The 21061-nt window shown below is 43.7% G+C and overlaps 1 protein-coding gene across 1 annotated transcript in view; it reads left to right on the forward strand.

The window, feature by feature from the left end:
- The first annotated feature begins 19570 nt into the window (after window positions 1-19570).
- Window positions 19571-21061, forward strand: part of IQSEC3 (IQ motif and Sec7 domain ArfGEF 3) — a 102916-nt gene continuing 101425 nt past the window's right edge. The window contains exon 1 of the mRNA XM_044228010.1: window positions 19571-20118. Within this exon, the coding sequence (XP_044083945.1) occupies window positions 19571-20118 (548 nt within the window). The remainder of the gene's footprint in view (window positions 20119-21061) is intronic.

The raw sequence follows: 21061 nt of genomic DNA on the forward strand, positions 1-21061 counted from the left end.
CGCACACGTGATACACTCTACTTTCTTTTCTATTTGATTTCATATTTTTATTTTTATTTTTTTATTTTTTTTAAAGATTTTATTTATTTATTTGACAGAGAGAGATTACAAGTAGGCAGAGAGGCAGGCAGAGAGAGAGAGGAGGAAGCAGACTCCCTGCTGAGCAGAGAGCCCGATGCGGGGACTCGATCCCAGGACCCTGAGATCATGACCTGAGGCGAAGGCCAGCGGCTTAACCCACAGAACCACCCAGGCACCCTCATATTTTTATTTTTATTTTTTTATTATTTTATTATTTTATTTGTTTGACAGATCACAAGTAAGCAGAAAGGCAGGCAGAGAGAGAGGGAGGAAGCAGGCTCCCCGCCGAGCAGAGAGCCCGATGTGGGGCTCGATCCCAGGACCCTGAGATCATAACCTGAGCTGAAGGCAGAGGCTTAACCCCTGGAGCCAACCAGGTGCCCCTGATTTCATATTTTTAAATAACCCCATTACACTGATCTCATGATCTACTACTGCCTGCGTTTTACAAAGCACTGTCTAGGCAATGGGAAACCGCTGAAGATCTTCTGAAGGAAGTGGCACAGCGTCCTTGGTCCGAGAAGCCCTCTTGCAGGAAGGAGGGGAGTGGGGAGAAGGGGTGGGATGAGAGGCAGAGTGAGCCATCACACAGTTGCAGTCACAGTACAGAGAGAGCCCATCCATCACCAGGACTGGGACTGATCAATGAGCCCCAGGAAGAGCTCTAAATGTAGTTGTCCTCAGCAAATGCTTCTGGAGGTGGGAAGTGGAAAGTGCTGTCTGCGGTGATGATGAGCTCCCTGGAAAATCAGGGCAGGGGACGATTTCTCCCCCGGAACAGACCTCACGATGGCTCCCTTGGTGTCCGGTAGGCCCACGCAGAACCCCCAACCTGGGCCTGTCATCTTGCAAGGGCTTCCATGGGTACAGTGAAGACTGATGGAGAAACTATGGCAGGAGGCCATTCTCAGGGGGATCCCCATCCCCTCCATTCTAAGTGCACACTCTTCTCTGTTCTTCGCCACAAAGAACAGCACATGGTTTTCAAACTCAGGCTCTAACCTCAGGCTGCTGCCTGTCTTCCTCAAAGAATAGGAGTTGGGGTCATTATGCTCAGCCCCGGGGCCAGGCCCCTGGACGGAGCAGACAAAAAAGAACATGTACCTTAAAAACCACATAGTTCTAGCTTCCAGCCTCAGTTTTTGCTACTTAGTAGCTATGTGATCTTGGGAAAGTCATTTCACTTCTCTGAGTCCCGTTTTCCTCACATGTAAGTTGGGGATAACCACACCTCTTAGCCATTGGTAAGAGCAGCGGCCCCTGGTTCTCTTTGCTTCCCTCTATCCTCTTCACTTAGTGAACCTTCTCGATACTCACAGATTCAATTTAAACACATTTTTACTAAAGTATAACTTACATAAGTATAACTCTCCCGTTTTTTAGTGCAGAGTTCTGAGTTTTGACACATGGGTGTGGTCAAGTGCTCACCACCACAATCTAGACAGAGAACACTTTCATCTACCCCCAAATCTGCGTCTTCCCACCCCTTCGAAGTCAGTCCACCCCCCTCAGCTCTCCATCCTGCTCATCTGATGTCCACCACTGAAGATTAGTTTTGCCTATTCTAGAACATCACCTAGGTTGAAATATATCTATGCACCCTAATACATTTAACTTCCTTCACTAAGCTTAATATTTCTGAAGTTCTTGCACATTGTTATGTGCACCTGTAGTTTGTGTCTTTTTGTTAAAAAGCAGGATTCCACTGGATACGTACGGTGCCACTTGTCATCCATTCAGCAACTGATACGAATTGGAGTTGGTTCCATTTTGGGTTGTTGTGAATGAAACTGCCGTGAACGTTATTTTTCAAGCCTTCGTGAGGACAAATGTTTTAGTTCTCTTGGGTAAATAGGGAGGAGTTCAATTGCTGGGTTGTATGGTAAGTATACATTTAGCTTTGGAAGAAATGGCCTTGCTGTTTTCCAAAATGGTTGTACAGTTCTACGTGTCTGCCAATACTATACCAGAGTTCTGGTCATTCTGCATCCTGCCCAACATTTTGTTCTCCTGGGCTCTTAAAATTTTAGCCATTCTAGTGAAATGGTATCGCATTGTTGTCTTCATTTTGGATTTCTTTTTTTAAAAAAATATTTTATTTATTTATTTGACAGAGAGAGAAATCACAAGTAGGCAGAGAGGCAGGTAGAGATGGGGGGAAGCAGGCTACTGGCTGAGCAGAGAGCCCGATGCGGTGCTCAATCCCAGGACCCTGAGATCATGACCTGAGCCGAAGGCAGAGGCTTAACCCACTGAGCTACCCAGGTGCCCCTTGATTTTGGATTTCTTTAATGACTGATGATATCCAGCATGCTTTGTGTACTTACTTATTGGCTTTCTGGATAATCTGTTTGGTAAAGTGCCTATTCTAGCCTTTTGCACGGCTGCAAATTTTATTCTTTTTATTTTTATTTTTTTAAGATTTTATTTATTTATTCGACACAAAGAGAGTACAAGCAGGGGGAGAGGCAGGTAGAGGGAGAGGGAGAAGCAGGCTCCCTGTGGAGCCTCGATGTGGGACTCCATTCCATGACCCTGGGATCATGACCTGAGCCGAAGGCAGACGCTTAACCAACGGAGTCACCCAGGCGTCCCTGCAAATTTTATTTAAGATTTTATTTATTTATTTATTTTAATTTTTTTTTTAAAGATTTTATTTATTTATTTGACAGACAGAGAGATCACAGGAGGCAGAGAGGCAGGCAGAGAGAGAGAGGGGGAAGCAGGCTCCTCATTGAGCAGACAGCGCAATGCGGGGCTCGATCCCCGAACCCTGGGATCATGACCTGAGCAGGAGGCAGAGCCTTTAACCCACTGAGCCACCCAGGTGCCCCAAGATTTTATTTATTTACTTGAGATAGAGAGGGAGAGAAAGCGGGTGAGAGAGCCCAAGCATGGGGGAGGGGCAGAGGGAGAGGGAGAAGCTTCACACAAGGCTCCATTCCAGGACCCAGGGATCATGTCTTGAGCTGAAAGCAGAGGCTTACCTGTCTGAGCTGCCCAGGCACCCACCATTTATATTTATAGTATATGATGTAAATTTTTAAATGGAAATGTGAGCATTTAAGTCATATGTGAAATCATTAAAATCACACAACTCGCATTTCATAGCTTGTACACGTGTATGGATTTTGTATTTACAGTTCAATGGAAATGCGGCACAAAACTCAAATGTTTTTATTTCACTACTTGACACACACACATTCTACCCACATGCTGTGCCTTCGGGTTACTGATGAGTCAGGCAGGACTGAAAGGAAAAAGAGGTGTAGGGCACTCTGTCTCTCCCCATCATTCTGCGTCATTTTCAGCCCAAGCATTGGTTAATAGAAGGATGTAACAACAGTTGGAAAGGATATGATAGGCTCCCGTGGTCATTTGTGTGTCCTCAGATGTCACTGCCTTCTTTCTCTGTACAGGGTAAATTCTGGTTTGGATGGACAGTGTGGCCTCTCGGATCTTTGGATGTTTCTGTCATCAGTCATAGACCAAATACCCTCCTTGTGCTCCCTCCATAGCATGGGGCCCGCCACAATTCTGTGCTCCCAAGTCATTGAAAAAGCTGCATGGGAGTGGGTGTCTAGGAATGGCACAGATCTCCTCTGTGTGCATGCTCCCTTGTCTCACCAGACTTCAGTTAGAAAACACACATTTCCAGTGAAAACTATTAATGATTTCAAGATGGTGACAGCAGAGCATTAAATCAAGTACAAGGCTCTCGAAAGCACAGGAGCCTGTGGGGCTGCCCAGGTCCCACACTCATGAAGGTGGCCCTGGCGAACACTCATAGAATTCAGTAAATACACAGGACATGACTGAAGGGTTGTCACTTGTACAAGAGACAGTTCACTTGGTTTTGATGAACACTGAAAACCTCCCTCTTTGGGACACCTGGGTGGCTCAGTCAGTTAAGCGTCTGCCTTCAGCTCAGGTCATGATCCTAGGGTGCTGGGATCGAGTCCTACATGGGGCTCCCTGCTCAAGGGGGAGTCTGCTTCTCCCTCTGCCTGTTGCTCCTCCTGCTTGTGTTTTCTCTCTCTCTCTCTCTCTGGAAAATAAATGAATAAAAATCTTCAAAAAAATAAATGAAATAAATAAAACCCTCCCTCTTCTAACACCTTGGAGACTCGGGGGGACACTACTGCCTAGAATTCCCTGTCCTGGGGAGAGACAGTTCCTGTAATATTTCAAGTGGAGTAAGAGAAAAGGCAGTGAGGGGCAGAGGAAGCCTGACGAGACTCGCCTGTCAATTAATCACTGCACTTTGCACCAACAGCGTGTACCATATTGTAGCCTGCGCTCTTAAGACACAGCCTAAGTGTGAATTAAGCTTCACAGCTCACTGCCTTCATCCCCCTCCTCCCCGCCTTTCAGCCTCCTCCCTGGCTGCAAGAGAGAGCTGAAGGTGCTACTTCGTTAGCAGAGGGCCTCTGGGACCCATCCTGCTGGGGATGGGGGCAGAGCAGTTCAGCCAAGGTCAGACCCACAGGCTGCTGGGGGGTGCTCCAGTTCCTTACCTCTGGCCTTGGCCTCCACTCCACTGTTTGGCATGTGCAGAAAAATCTCTGAGGACTGCAAAGGCCAAGAGTTAGGAGACCTCAGCTTAAGATCCGGCTTTGCTCTACGCACTCCATTGTGGGGCCTTCGGCAAGTGAGGTTTCCTTCCTGGGTTGGATTTTCTCCTCTGTCGAGTGAGAAAATGAACTAGATAAGTGGCCTTCAAGCAGTGTTCCCAGAACTTCCAATGTCTCAAACATTTCACTGGCTAGAGGAAGAGAGAGTCTCCCCAACTTCAGTCAGTGGGAATAAAAATAATGATAAGAATGACAACAGTAAAAATAATGACGGCAGACACTTAGAGAGGACTCACTGCTCCAAGGGTTAGGTGCTTTGTGTGCATTAATTCACTTAGTCATTACAATATTCCTATAAGATGGATTTTACCCATTTTCAGAGAGGGAAACGAGGAACTAAATTAAATGACTTGCTCAGGGTCACACAGCTAATAAATGATGGAGCAGGGATTTGAACCCTGGCTCTAGAATGCACCTACTTAAACATACTCTTCCCGTTTTATCTAACAACCTGCCTATCCATCCACCAATCCATCCACCAATCCATCCATCCAACCATCCATCTATCCCACCATCTGGGTTCTGTGTAAGAGTTCATATGACAAAAAGGATTCTGCTGAAAAAAAAATTATAAAAAAGATAATAAAAATTTAAAAACTACCAAATATCACCATTCAAACTGGAGAAACCCCAGGGGGTGGGGAGCTGTGACTGCTTCCTACTTCCTGGGTCATTCTTAGAGCAGTTTCTGTGGGTTGGGGGTGATGAAGAGTTGGCAGCAATCAGAAACAGAATATTTTAAAACAATCTGTCAAATGTGACACCCACAGCTTGTATGTAGACAGACGCTACGTAGGAAAGCTCAGGCAGTTTGGATCTGGTCTCCCCCTCCTTCCCTCTCTCTCATCTCTTGCTCTCCTCCAGGGAAAACAAAGCTGGAGGGGGTTTAGGGATTGACTGGATAATGACGGAAGGCTGAACTCAGACCAATGGGAGAAAAGGGAAAGGAAGGCAGATCACAGCTCAATATCAGAAACAATATCAGAAAATTTGGGCAGAGCCTGGTGACCAAGAATGATGTGGGTGGGGGCAATGCCTGCACTTGGGTGTTAGGGTGTCCTAGGGTCGGTGAGCTCTGGGGTCCTTTCTCCTAGATCCAGTGATTATACCTCCAGAATGTCAGACTCCTGAGGTCCAGAGAAGGCAAGATGCTGGCCCTAGCTTGGTAGCTTTTCAGGAGGAGAGAGAACAAACGAGACCAGTAGCCCGGGTTCTAGACATGTGCCTGGAGCTTGAAGCTTTCTCAGGTATTGTTAATGACCCCCCACAGAGTGTCAAAGAAGGAGGAAAATTCTTCCTATGCTCTTCTCACTACAGGTCTTTCTGGATTGTCTCAATGTGTTTTTCATGGAGGCTATAACCTTCTCCAAATTCAAGACAGGCCATTTGCTGGGGCTATAGATGAGGAACAGTGAGAGAGGGGTGTTCTACCTTCAGCCTGGCCCGTGAGTTCTGTTTGGGTCTGGGTTTACTGCCCCCCAAATTTGTTTACTACCTTCCAGCTCATATAGAACATTCATGGATGTGAGCTCAGGGGATACCAACATGCACCCATTTGATAGATGAGGATGGGAAGCTCAGAGAGAGTAAGTGCCTCACCCATGTACCATGAGCAGAAGGTTAAAAACCCAGACTTCCAACTCCAGGACAATCTTTACCACTCCTCCTAAATGTTAAAAACTGTTGAACATTTACTCTTTGGCAGGTATTGTACTTCTACAACAACCCACAATACCCATCTCCTAGAGATTCTGACCCATTAGATAACTTCCCCAAGTTCACATAGGCGGGAAGGGGCAGAATGATGGTTCAAACCCACATCTGCCTTTTCTAGAACTCATGTTCTTTTCCATGACTCTGTTCCATTCCTAAATCTAGAGAAGGCCCAAGAAAATGGTATCTTGGGAGAGGGGGAGCTTGAGGGGGTCTGTTCTAGCCAGAAGGCTTGAGATGCCTTCAGAATGTCTCAGACCTGGCAGGACTGACATAAACCATCAGGTAGGCAATAGGGATGGATAGGCCTTCCCTAGCCCAAAGGCCAAGAAGGCCTCAGAGACTCCTTCTGAGGCCCATAGTATGAACTGTATCCCCTCAACTGACCTTTGCTATGTGAGAGGTGGACAAAGTCACCTCTGGGCTCCTGGGTGGCTCAGTCGGTTAAGTGTCTGTCTTTGGCTCAGGTCATGATTTCAGGGTCCGGGATCAAGTCCCATATCCAGCTCCTTGTTAAGCAGGAAGCCGGCTTCTACCTCTGCCTGCTGCTCCCCCTGCTGTGCTCTTTCTCTCTGACAAATAAATAAATAAAATCTTAAAAAAATAAAAGAGTCACCTCCCAGGTTGCATTTCAGGGAAGCTCAGGCTGAAAGCCCCTGAGCAGCCTGGTGCCAGTGGGATTTCTGGCTCTGATATTTATTAGCCCTGGGCAAGTCATTATTTTTTTAGGGGGGGGTAGAAGGAGAAAGAGAATCATTAGTAGGATCCCATGCCCAGCACAGAGCCTGATGTGGGATTTGATCTCACGACCTGAACCAAAGTCAAGAGTCAGATGCTCAACCAGCCGAGCCACCCAGGCGCCCTGCAAGTCATGATTTCTTTGTGCCCCTCTTCCCTCTCCTGTGAAATGGGACTAATAAAAATACTCCATGGGCATTTTGTGAGGACTACATGAGATCGTGTATCTGTAAAAGTACTTTATACGTAATACAGCAGTAACCATCAGTAATATAGCTGATTTTTACTGGACATGTGCTCTGTGCCAGACATTGTTCTAAGTCTAAGTCTGAAGCTTTACATGCTTTCTCTCATTTAATCACACATACAAGTACAAGGTCATTGCTGGTCAACACTCCCCCAAAATATTCCCTCTATGTTTTATGCCCTAATATGTGGTGCAAAGAAAAAGGGGTACAGGCTTAGAAAAGGAGACTTGGATTTCAGTCTTGGTTCTGGCTTGGCTGGCTGTGTAACTTTAAGAGAGCTACCTGTTGGGGCCGATTCCATGTTAAGACCTGTTAAACCCCTAGGGCCTGCCTGGGCCTACTTCGCCATAGTGACTCCATGTTTTCTGGGTAGACATTTTGTTGTTTAATAAATGCCTCAGCAGTTACTGATATCAGTTCCAGGTAACTGTTGCTAAAAACATACCTAAAACAAGGCCATTTTTGTTGTTTAATAAACACTTCAGCAGTTACTAGTATCAGTTCCGGGTAACCATTACTAAAACACACAGGTAGGAGACATCCAATCAGCCAAACCCACATACGTAGAGGTCTGCGGTTGTGCCCTATAAAACTAGCCTGTAAGACCAAAGGGGGGTCGGCTCTCTTCAGAGGCGGCCCTGGCTGGTCAGTCTGACTTCTAATGCTTGGCATAGAATAAAGCTTTACATAACTTTCACTTTGTTTCAGTCTCATTCCCCTGGCCGGTCAGTCTAACTTCCAGTGCTTGGCATAGAATAAGGCTTTGCGAAACTTTCGCTTTGTCTCAGTCTCGTTCCTTTGATAACAGACCCGACACTACCCACCCTCTCTGAACCTCATTTGCCACATCTGAAAAATCTTGCTTACCACTCACTGAGAAGCAAATAAAATAAATACCTGTGATTGCACTTCACATGTCCTATTTATCCTTAAAATAACCTGTGATGTGGATTTGGTTATTATCTCCAATTTATAGTTGAGGAAACCAAGGCCCAGAGATATTTAAGAGCATTAAGCAAAATACAAGTGCTGGCTAGGATTATCATCGCTATTGTCATACAACAATAAGGCAACAATAAGGCAAAGGAGAGGTCGTATTTGCTTTATTTCCCTATAGGCTGATAGCCTGATGTATTTCCAGTCCCGGCAACAGTATACATAAGAAATATGTGTGAGCCAGGAGAACTTCTGTTCGCCTGTGGGGCTTTGTTGCTGTTCTGCCCAGAGGCAGAGAGCTAGATGAAACGATCCTGAATGCCTGGTCCAGGGGTTTAGAAGCCATCACATCTGGGCAGACGCAACTGCCACTATTCCCCCCTACCCTCCCCTGCCTGTCTGGAGAACTGTCCAATTAAAGTGAGTTGTGACATCTGTGGACCTTCTGTGCTGATGGGAGAGGATTTCCCACCAGGGTCACGCAGCCTGTGGGCAGCGATCCTCAGTTCTTGTCAAATAGGTGGGGGAAGAAGAGAGGTACCGACCGAATCCGTACCATGAATCAGAAAACCAAATGCCTTTCTGCTATTCCTGCAGGGAGCCATTGGCCATCAAAGGCATCGTTAATATCCCTTCTGCTTCCATAAAATTGCCCTAGAATTATGACCTTACAGATGTATATGTCATAGTTAGGGGGAAATGTAGAAATGGTTTTGTTCTACAATCGTTTTTGAACATTTTATTGTTGATTACATAGATGCATGTAGAAAAGTACACACGCACACACACACACACACACACACACACACAGAGTATAACCAAGGCGCCACCACGTCATTTTAAAAGAGAGACATCTGAGGCCCAGAGGGGTAAAGTGCCATTTTCTATGGCTGAATTCTTCCCTACAACTAGGTATAATTGCTCATTAATCTCTCTCCCCACCACCACACTTCTTTTATTAAACATATATTCTTTGAACATCCATTGCGCCCAAGGCCCTGGGATTAGTGTAGGTAGGGACATGGGGTGGGTGCCCAGATTTATAAGGCACTAACTTTCTTTAAATTTTATTTTATCTAAATGTAATTAATTAACATATAGCATATTATTCGTTTCAGAGGGATATTAACTCTTCCTCTTCAGAGACTGCAGTGTAGGAGGAGAAAACACCTATATGGGTAACTATGCAACAAAGAGAGTAGCGAATGCCAGGGAAAGACACATAGATAAGGTGCTTTGAGAATCTAAAGAAAGAAGGACAAATGGGAGATACTCATGGCATAAGTGGCATTTTTACTGAGCCCCGGTGGGACAGGATTTGGACATGCAGGGACTCAGGGTGAGAAAGCCACTTTAGCTGGAGTAGAAAGTACAAGAAAGGGTTTTGTTGGATTTCAGAAGGAGTAAATAGTCCAGTCTGGCTGGGACCCATCATTTATTAGGAGAAATGATGGGACCTAATGCTGGAAGACAGGCTAGAACGCAGTGGCAGAGGAAGAACAGCCTGAGCACTGGAGAGCAAACAGACGGCATGGTTCAGGGAAAGGTAAGTCCAAGTTTACTCTTCGGCTTGTCTTTTCCAGGGCTCCTCTCTTCTCACAACGTATGGGAGATGAGTCTATGCGTTAGGTTCTGAGGAGTAGAATTCCAGCTCCAGCTGTCCTATATACCAACCGTGTTATGGAATCACAACATTCTTGGGCCTCAAATTTTGTACCCTAGGAAGGGAATCATAATCCCATCCCTTCCTTCTTCAGAGAGTAGATGTGAGCATTAAATGATATTGCATATGAAGGGGACTTGCAAGCTGGAAAATGCCACACAAAAGTAAGGCATTACTTTTATTTCCCTCTGCCAGTTCTCCACATTTAGAATATATCAGAATTACCTGGGTGCTTATTTAAAATGTAGTTTTTTGTCTTCTGGCCAATTTTTAAGGCCAGAAGCCAAAATTGGGACTGCACTTGCCCTCTTATATCAACAACTAGAAAATTGTTATATTCTAATATAAACATATATTTAAAAACCAATTTTCAGGGCTGCCGGGGTGGCTCAGTTGGTTAAACATCTGCCTTCAGCTCAGGTCATGATCCCAGCGTCCTGGGATTGAGCCCTGCATCAGGCTCCTTGCTTGGCAGGGTGCCTGCTTCTCCCTCTCCCTTTGCCTGCCACTCCCCCAATTGTACTTTCTCTCTCTCTGTCAAGTAAATTTAAAAATCTTAAAAAAAAATAAAAACCAATTTCTGGAATTGGAAAACTATCAGCACAAGATTATGATTCTTGAGACAAGGAAAACAGACTAGGGAGCTCTACAATCACCTTGGCTCACTGCCTAGAGAAACCTTCAAAATTCCAGGGCAGGAAGAGGGAGCCAAAGCAGAACATGATGGTCTCTCTGAGTTAAGGACACAGCAATTGGAGGAGGCTGAGGTGGCTGGATTTACAGGACAGAATATCAGAAAAGAAAGAGTTATATAAAGAAGCTCTAGGAATCTGCAGATAACCCTCCTTGAGTCTGTTGCTGAACACTAAGCCATATATATATAGAGAGAGTGAAATTCTACATGACCGAGTAAATAATGACTGTGGGGCTTTAAGATGAATAAGTTCAGGGCTCACACAGGCTGGAAAAGATTAGAGTTCTGACCCATCAGACTGCAAAGATCTTGATGATGTTCAATCAGATGACAAAATGATCTCGCCATAGTAGTAAGGATAGATTAGACAAGAGTGGTAACTATTCTAGACCTGCCCTATAAAAAGCTTAAAACAAACCTTAAAAGCATTGATGGATCCACAAGTAACTTAACTACCTGCAAAAATACAGTCCCACGCTGTTGAAGGCAAAACAAAAGTCAGCACTCAATAGACAGCACTCAAACTGTCTAGTATAAAATGAAAAAATTACTAGACATGTGAAGAAGGAGGGGGGAGTAAGACCCCAAACTAGAAGAAAACATAAACATAATGAGGTGAGAAATGGAATATATAAAAGGAACTAAATGGAACTTCTAGAAGTGAAGCTATCTAAACTGAAGCATGAAGAGAAAAAAGACTGGGAAAAAAAATCCTGATGCTCAGGAATATGTGGATTGATATTAATCAGGTTAGAGTTTCTGTTGCTGTATCGCTAAGCTTACTGATTTTTAATTCTGCACTGTATATATGCTGTCACTCCCACCGTGTAAAACTTTCATTTTGGATATTATATTTTTATCTCTGGAATTTCCATTTAGTTTTTCCATATTTCCCATTTCTCTCCCCATTGTATTCTTATATTTCTGTAAATCCTTACACATATTTATGACAGCTGTTTTAAAATCCTTGCTAACTTCACCTTTAATTTCATATCTTGTTTTACTGAATATTTTTCTTCTCATTTCGGGTTATAATAATGAGAAGATTGATCACAGAGTTCTTTCCAGAAAATGCAAGCCAGAAGATACTGGAATGATATCTTTCAGTGCCTAATAGAAAGCAAAGTAAAATATTCTATATTCGTGAAAAGGAAATTTCTAACAATTGAGGAGATAGATATGGAGGTGCCTGGGTGCCTCAGTCAGTTAAGCATTTGTCTTTGGCTCAGGTCATGATTCAGGGGTGTTGGGATCAAGCCCTACATCAGGCTCCCTGCTCAGTGGGAAACCTACTTCTTTTCCCCCTGACAATCCCCCTGCTTGTGTTCTCTCTATCTCTCAAATAAATAAAATCTTGAAAAAAAAATTGGGAAGACATACTTTGTCAGACAAAAAGAAAAAACCTGACAGAATATGTTACCAACAGACCTGACTATAACAAATGTTAAAGAAAATTCTTCAGGTGGAAGGACAATGATACCAAATGGAAACCTGGATCTATATAGAAATGGAAGTGGCCAAAATGGTGTGTGTGTGTGTGTGTGTGTGTGTATGAAAATAAAAAAGATAATAAAATCTTAAAAAATTATAAAAGATAATTGACTTTTTAAGGCAAAATGATGATGTATTGTGAAATTTACAATAAATATAGAAGTAAATCTATGCTGATAATAGCACAGAGGATGAGAGGAATAGAAATAAACTGCTATAATGTTTTTATATTATATATGAAATACAACATTTGGACATAGACAATGAGAATTTAACAACAAATACTGTAAACCCAAAGCAACCGCTAAATAAATAGATAAACAGGTGGTGTCAACAAGACACTAGTGGAGGTGAGATGGACCAGAAAAGCTAAAAAAGCTATTCAAGCAAAAAGAAGGCAGGAAAAGGTGAAAAAGAACAGAAAACAAATGAAACAAATAATAAAACAGCAAGATGGCAAATTTAAATCCAAACATATTTATAAATAAATTAAATGTAAATAATCTAAGCACTCCAATTAAAAGAATGTCAGGCTGGATTCTTTTTTGGTTTGGTGGGGGGAGGATGAGGGAGGGGTTGAGAGAGGATCTTAAGCAGGTTCCATGCCCTCACAACTATGCGATCATGACCTGAACCTAAATCATGAGTCGGATGCTCGACATGGTTGGAACTGGAGGGGATTATGCTAAGTGAAGTAGGTCAAGCAGAGAAAGACAATTATTATATGATTCTACTCATATGTGTAACATAAGCAATAGCATGGAGGATCATAGAAAAGGGAGGGATATCTGAAAGGGGAGAAATCAGAGAGAGAGATGAACCATGAGCGACTAGGGACCCTGGGAAAAGAACAGAGGCTCTCAGAAGAGAGGGAGTGGGGGGAGGGGGTAGCAGGATGATGAGTATTAAGGAGGGCACATGTTGTGATGAGCACTGGGTGTTATACGTAACTAATGAATCACTGGACACTACATCAAAAATTAATGATGCACTTACTATACAGTGGCTAACTGAGCATTAAAAAAAAAAAAGAGTTGGATGGTTAACCAACCAAACCACCCAGTTGCCTCTCAAGCTAGATTTTTAAAAAGTCAGATCCAACTAAATGTATTCTATAGGAAAACAAACAAACAAACTTTAGATTTAAAGACATACATAGATTAAAAGGAAAAGAATGAGGAAAAATGTAACATGCTGTATTGGTTTTCTGTGGCTGCCATAATGGATGATTACAAATGTAATGGCTTAAGCCATTCAAATTTATTATCTTACAGTTCTGTAAGTTAGAAACTTAACATGGGTGTCACTAGGCTAAATCGATGTGTCAGTAAGGCTGCCTTCCTTTCTGAAAACTCTAGGCAGGAATTGGTTACCTTACTTTTTCCATCTTCTAGAGACCACTCACATTCCTTGGCTCTATCTTCAAAGCAAGCAAAGCAGGTCTAGTCCTTCTCACATCACACTACCCTGACCATTCCTTTGTAGTCCTACCTCCCTGTGACCACAACCACAAATGGTTCTCTGCTTTTAAGGAATCATGTGGTTAGAATGGGCACAGGTGTGCTGAGGACAAAATCCAGGACAATCTCCCCAATCTCACTGTTCTTAATTTTATTTTTTTTTTAAAGATTTTATTTATTTATCAGAGAGAGAGGGGGGGAGAGAGCGAGCACAGGCAGACAGAATGGCAGGCAGAGGCAGAGGGAGAAGCAGGCTCCCCGCTGAGCAAGGAGCCCGATGTGGGACTCGATCCCAGGACACTGGGATCATGACCTGAGCCGAAGGCAGCTGCTTAACCAACTGAGCCACCCAGGCGTCCCTCACTGTTCTTAATTTTAATGGCATCTGCAAAGTTTCTTTTGCCGTGTAGGGTAATACAATCACAGTTTACTGTGACAGTATATGGATGTTTTGGGGAGCCATTGTTCTGCCTACCACAAAAGCAAATATTAATAATGGGAAACCTGGAATAGCTATCAGACAACTGCACATAGAATATTCATCAAAATAGACCATAAATTAGACCCTATAAAAGTTCCAAAAATTTCAATTAATCTTACAAGATTGAACTCATATAGATATGTTCTCTGACCACAAAGGAATTAAATTAGAAATGAATAATAGAAAGATTTGTAAATACAAGGAGAAATTTAAAAATATTTTGCACTGAATAAATATGAAAAATTGGGATGCAGATAAAACAGTGCTGGGTGGGAACTTCAGAGCTTTAAGTACTTATACTAAACAAGGAGTAAGTTTCAAGGTCAATAGTCTAAGCTTCTATCTTAAGAAGCTAGTTTAAAAAAATCAAATGGAAACAAAAATAGGTAGAAAAAAAGAAAGATAAGAGAGCAAATCAATGAAATAGCAAACGGACAAACAATTAGAGAAAAATCAATGACACTAAAAACTAGTTATATGAAAATATAAAAATGGATAAATATTTAGCCAGACTGAGTTTTAAAAACACCCAAATTACCAATATCAGGAATGAAAGAGGAGACATCACTACACAGCCTACAGACATTAAAAGGCTAATAGGAACATATTATAAACAACTTCATGCCAAAAAGTTTGACAACTCAGATGAAATGGATACATCATTAGATTATGACACACGTACTGACTTGAAACAACACAATTCATTATCTTACAGTTCCACAAGCCAGAAGTCCAAAATGCATTTTACCTGGCTAAAATCAAGGTATTGGTGGGATTGCATTTCTTCTGGAGGCTCTGGAGGAGAATCTGTTTCCTTCCTTTTTCTGTTTTTTATATGCCACCTGCATTTTCTGAATTTTGCTTCCCAGATAGCAATTGCTTCATTCTGACCTCTGCTTCTGTTGTCACATCTCCTTTCTGACACTCTCACATCCCCAGTACAAAGGCTCTTATGATTACATTGGACCCATCCAGATAATTCAGTATACTCTTTCTATTTCAAGATCCTTAAATTAGGGCACCTGGGTGGCTCATTTGGTTGGGCAACTGCCTTCAGCTCAGGTCATTATCCTGGAGTCTTGGGATGGAGTCCTGCGTCAGGCTCCCAGCTCCATGGGGAATCTGCTTCCCTCTCTGACCTTCCTCTCTCCCATGATCTCTCTCACTCCTCTCTATCTCTCTCAAATAAATAAATAAAATCTTAAAAAAAAAGATCCTTAACTTGATCACATATTTAAAGTTGCTTTTGCCACATAAGGATTCACAGGTTTTGGAGACTAAAACAGACTATAGCACATTCACAGGTTTGGGAGACTAAAACAGATATCTTGGGGTGATCATTCTGCCAACCAGAGACACAAATTACCAAAATGGATACACAAAGAAATAGAATGGATGAAAAACCCCCTATCTATTAAAGAACTTGAATTTGTAGTTAAATATCTTCTCACAAAGAAACCTCCAGGTTGGAATGGCTTCAATGATGAATTCTGTCAAATATTTAAAGAAAAAAATGAACTTCGACTCTTCATACCAAATACAAAAATTAACCTAAAGTAGATCACAGATCTAAACATAAAAACAAAAATGATAAAACTTCCAGAAGAAAACACAGGAGGACATGTTTTTGACTTTGAGATAGGCAAGGAATTTTTAGATAGGATGCAAAAAGCATGAGCTAGGAAAAGAAAACAATGATAAGCTTTTCTTTATCAAAATAAAAACCTTTGCTATTCAAAAGACAATGGTAAGAAAGTGAAAAGGCAAGCCACTGACTAGAGAAAATATTTGTAATATATGCATCTGACCAAGACTGCTTTCCAGAATATATAGAGAACTCTTACAATCTATAGATAAGAAAAACAATTCAATAGAATGAGTGGGCAGAGAAAACAGGTAAATGGCCAACAGCACCTGAGAAGAAACTCAACAGTGTTAGTCAACAGAAATATATTTGGGAAAGCCATATTAATATACTACTACCCACTCAGAGTGATAAAACTTAAAAAGCCTAAAAATACCAAGTGTTAGTGAGGATGTAAAAACACCTGAACCTCTCATACACTGCTGGTGAAGATAAAAAATAGTACAACCACTTTGGGAAACAATTTGAGAGTTTCTTATTATGTTAAATATATATTTAGTATATGACTCAGCAATTCCAATTCGAGTTTCTCCCCGCCAAATAGGTCCACACAAAGACTTGTCCATTATGCTCATCCACAACAACTTTTTTCAAAATAACCAATACCTAGAAACAACCAAAATGTCCACATTTAGGTGAATGGGTAAATTACAGTTTTTATCCATACCACACAAGACTACTCAGAAAAAAAAAAAAAAGAACACACTATTGATATCATAATAGAATAGATGAATCTCAAAAGCATTATGCTGAGCAAAAAAAATACACAAAGAGTATATATTTTATGATTGCCATTTATAAGAAATTCTAGAATAGGCAAAACTAATTTATCTTGACAAAAAGTAGATCAATGGTGGACTGAGGCTGAGGCTAAAAGCAACTGACTGCAAGGGGCATGAGGTTACTTTTTATAGTGATGGAAATTTGGATCACATGGGTATATGTATTTGGCAAAACTCTTTAAATCTTGCATTCAACGTGGATGCATATTATTACATTTAAGTTGTAACCCAATACAATTGATTTTTTTAATAAACGGGAAAAAAGCGCCAAAAAAAAATGAAAGTACTTGGTCCCCATTCCTAGTAATTTCAACATAGCAGGACTAACATGGGTCCCTGAAACCTGCATTTCAAACAAGTCCTATGGATAATTGTGCTGCAGGCTATTTTATTTGTAGAAATAGTATTGTCTCTATGGGTACCCAACTCATGGAAAACAAACTGACTAGGCGAGCAAAGAAAATTCAGAAGAAAAGTGTTTGAATTTTCGTGTGCCCTCATTCCATCCCTCCATTCCATCCCCCAACCTTCATTCTTTAGTTGGAATACTGATCACTACCAAAGGATCCTCTCCCAACTGTTGGCTCAGCTATGGATAGGATCTTTCACTCATTCTTTATAGAAGGAAGTTTCCTTGGAAAATAAATGGGAGAAAAACAAAAGAAAAACATACACTGGTACAGAGAAACCAATGTATTTGCAGAGCACATATCTTTTCCCATAAGGGCATTATAGTCTGGCACCAGATGGACTTGGCTAACCCAGCTCGCTGGACACGTGGTATCCACAGATACGCCTACCCTGGGGAAACAACAACCATGTGGAGAATAGAACAGGAGAATAACAGATAATGGTAAGAGCACTCACAGCCCAGAGGAAAAGGTCATTCTTCTGTCAAATTAGATTAAATCAAAGTTCTCTATTTCCATCCATTAGTCTTGTCCTTCTGTCTGACATATCTTCTTCATCTTCTGCTCTCCTGTTCTGTCTACTCGGTGAAATTTTCCATCCTTCAGAACCTAGCTTGAGTAACACCTCTCCTGATCAGACCACCAGAGTCAAACAACTGCTCCCTCCCCTGAACTCCTATGAAACTTGGCTTGAAGAGCTCTAACAGAAATTCTGATTTGCATTTTAGCTATTTAGGTGCATGCCTTATCTACTGTACTAGATTATAATCTCCTTGGTTATGGAAATCATAACTTATTATCTATGCTGGGTATAGCCTGCCTAGTTCCTAGTACATTACTTAGCAATTAGTGGGTGTTACATGTACATTTGTTGTAGTAATTAATGAATGATTCAGTCCATGCTGATTCATATCTCTGATCTTTTGCTCCTGCTGTTCCTCTTTCCAGGAAAATCCTTTCCACTTCAAATGTTACTTTCCCCAAAAGGTCTTCCCAGATCCCAAGCTGCTGGGCTCCTGTAGTACTCTGGGCATATTTCTATCTTATAACACACAACCAGAACCATATATCGAAGTTAAATATTTACTACCTGTTTCACCTACTTAATTGTAAGTTTCAAGAACCCAAAGATTCCATCCTAGTCATCTCGATCTTACCACCACCTAGCCCAGTGTTTGTAGGAGAATGCACGGCATAAATGTTGTGGGTTTTTGTTTTTTGTTTTTTTTGTTTGTTTTGTTTTGTTTAATAGAACGATCTCTTCAGAAGTTTCTGGAAGCCTGAGCCAGGACACACGGTGTAAGGTTTTACAGGCGAGATAAACACGACACCAGGCGAGGTAGGCACAAGGCAAGATTTATCAAAGGCGCTCTCCTGCGAAGTTTCAGGGCTCAGGAGAAGGGGAACCAGAAAAGTTGCATCTGGAGGAGGTGGGCACCCTCCGGCGAGGCACCCCGACTCTGGAAAGAGGAGTGGGGAAGTCGTGCTGGGAGGGGGGTTGAGTGGGTCTTTTATCTGGGTTAAGAGAGGGAATAGGTTCACAGCCATATAAGGTACGGTATTCGGGGGATTGGAGGGTTGTGGGAGTCCTGATGTTCCGGTTTCTTGCATAGGTATCCGGTTACTTGTGGAGACATGACCTGGGCATACATCCTTATGGCGGGAGAGTCAAGGGTTAAGAAAGGCGGGGCCTCGAAGATGGTGGACCAGCGATCATTTCTATTGTTTCTCCTGCATTCCCAGAGCCGCCAACCCAACACACAGGACCTGGGTTTATTTAGTTAATGTTCATATTAGAGTGGCTGAGACTGTCCTGAGGTCTCATTTCCTGAGAAAACCCAGCATAAACAGACTTCGCTCTCTAAGTTCCCTCTTGGCTGAATAAAGAAGGACTAGATGTTCTCTAGGGCCCCTTATAGTTCTGTGATCCTTGTATCCCAGGGAATTCCCTAGCAGAATAGGTTGTTGAGTACAAAAGAGGTAAGTGTGGCCTCTCTCAGAAGGCCTTTAAGATGACCCATAACCTCTGGGATGGTTGGACACAGGAAAAAGAATGCGACCTTTCAGAGTCCCATGACTTCCTCGTTTCAAATATATTTCTCTTCCCTTTGCCACCTTCTCTCTCTCTCTCGCCCACCCCCCCTCCCGGCCTCTTCCTCTTCTTTTCCTCTTTCCTTATCTGCTTTTCTTCTTCTACCCATCCCACGGCACTCTCCCAGTACCGCTAAGTCCACCTCACCCGCTTTCTTTTGGTCTCCCGATTTATCTATCTCTGGTCCCCTTCGTTTATCCTGCTCCCCTATCCACTCCCTCGCTCATCTCCCTTCTCTGTCAGCCCTGCAGGAAGCTGAGACTCCTCACGAAGCCTGGAGGTGGGAGGGTGGGTGGGTGGACCCTGGCGCGGCGGTCCCGCCCCTCGGTGCGTGTGTGAATGTCTGTGTGGCCGTGACGCGGCGCCGGCGGCGGCGGGGAGGGAGGTTGGGCCCGCTGGAGAGGGAGGCGAGCGGATTGCTGGGGCTGCTCGGCTCCTGCGCGCCCTCGCGCTCCCCGCCGCCCGCCGAGGCGCAGGCAGGGCGCAGGCGGCGGCGGGCGGCATGGAGAGCCTGCTGGAGAACCCGGTGCGTGCCGTGCTCTACCTCAAGGAGCTCACGGCCATCGTGCAGAACCAGCAGAGCCTCATCCACACCCAGCGCCAGCGCATCGACGAGCTGGAGCGGCGGCTGGACGAGCTAAGCGCCGAGAACCGCAGCCTGTGGGAGCACCAGCAGCTGCTGCAAGCCCAGCCTCCGCCCGGGCTCATCCCTCCGTCGCCAGCCCTGCCGCCTGCCACCCCGGCCGCCGCTGCCGCCGCCGGGGCCCAGGAACCTCTCCAGAACCACGGACAGATCTCTCCCGCAGGGCCACAGCCCGCGCCGGAGCAGCCACCGCTTCAGCACCACGGACAGCTCCTGGCGCAGCCCCAGCCGGGCCCCAGCACCAGGGCTCACGCACCTCAGTCGCCCCACCAGCACCCAGTGGCGCCTGGGGCCGTCGCCGACAAAGAGAAGGAGCGGCCCCCGAGTTGTTGCACTGCTGCTGGAACCCTCCTTCAGCATAAATCCCCCGCCGCCCTCGGCAAGGGCGTCCTGAGCAGGAGACCCGAGTGAGTGGGGAAGAAGGGAGGCGGATTGTAGTGATAGAAAGGGAGGCAAATGGGTGTAAGGAGGAAATAAGGGGGCAATTGGGATCCCCTAAGAGTCTGAAGGACTAGGACAACCTGAAGTGAAGAGATGAGAAGATGTTTGGAGGTAGAAGTGTGTCAAGGAGATTTGGGGGGAAAGAGGGATTGATATCAGTGTTTGAGAGGTTTCAGGGGATGTTGGAGCAAAAGAGAGAATCCAGACCCTTACGGGGCAAAGAAGGGAAGAAATGGGTTTTTAAGTGATTGGGGATATCAGAAACTGACAGATTTTAAAGGGGACAAGATCAGGAGGAAGTTGTGATGAAGATTACACTGAAAAAGAAAAAAGAAGAGCTGAATTTTTTTTTTTAAGTTAAGAAGAATTTGGAAGGGAGTTTAGCTAGTAAAATTATTTGAATGGAAAGAGACAGAGGCTTGGCAAAGATTCATGTTAAGAGCTTTAAAAGGACTAGGGTCCAGGAAGAGTAGAATTGGGGTCTGAGAATATTTAGGAGGCAGGGGATAAGGCTGAAAAGAAGGAATGATGTGAGAAGGCAGGGGTGCTGGGGATAGAGAAAGGGTGGGAGAAAACATTTCCCAGGGGAATGAGTCTAGCTCTTTCACTGATGCAGTGGGATCAAAGCCAGGAGTGGCTCTTAGGGAAAGCTTACTCTGCTGACCTGAGTGAGCATCTTTCTTCTGAATCCCCACAGAACCAAAGGGGTGCGAAGACACAACGCACCAAGCCAATGGAGGACTCAGTTACAGCATGAGGACTCAATCTGGCTATAGCTCTTTCCCTCTGACTCAAGGAGGATTTCTGTGCAGGATGGTTGGCAATTGTGGAAGGGGAACAATGATGAGAGAGAGAGTCGGCAAACGGAGTTGTTGGCATTTGGATGTTTAAGTCTCTCTCTGTTATGGC

Source organism: Neovison vison, chromosome 12 (assembly GCF_020171115.1).
Source record: "Neovison vison isolate M4711 chromosome 12, ASM_NN_V1, whole genome shotgun sequence".
Taxonomy (NCBI): Eukaryota; Metazoa; Chordata; class Mammalia; order Carnivora; family Mustelidae; genus Neogale; species Neogale vison.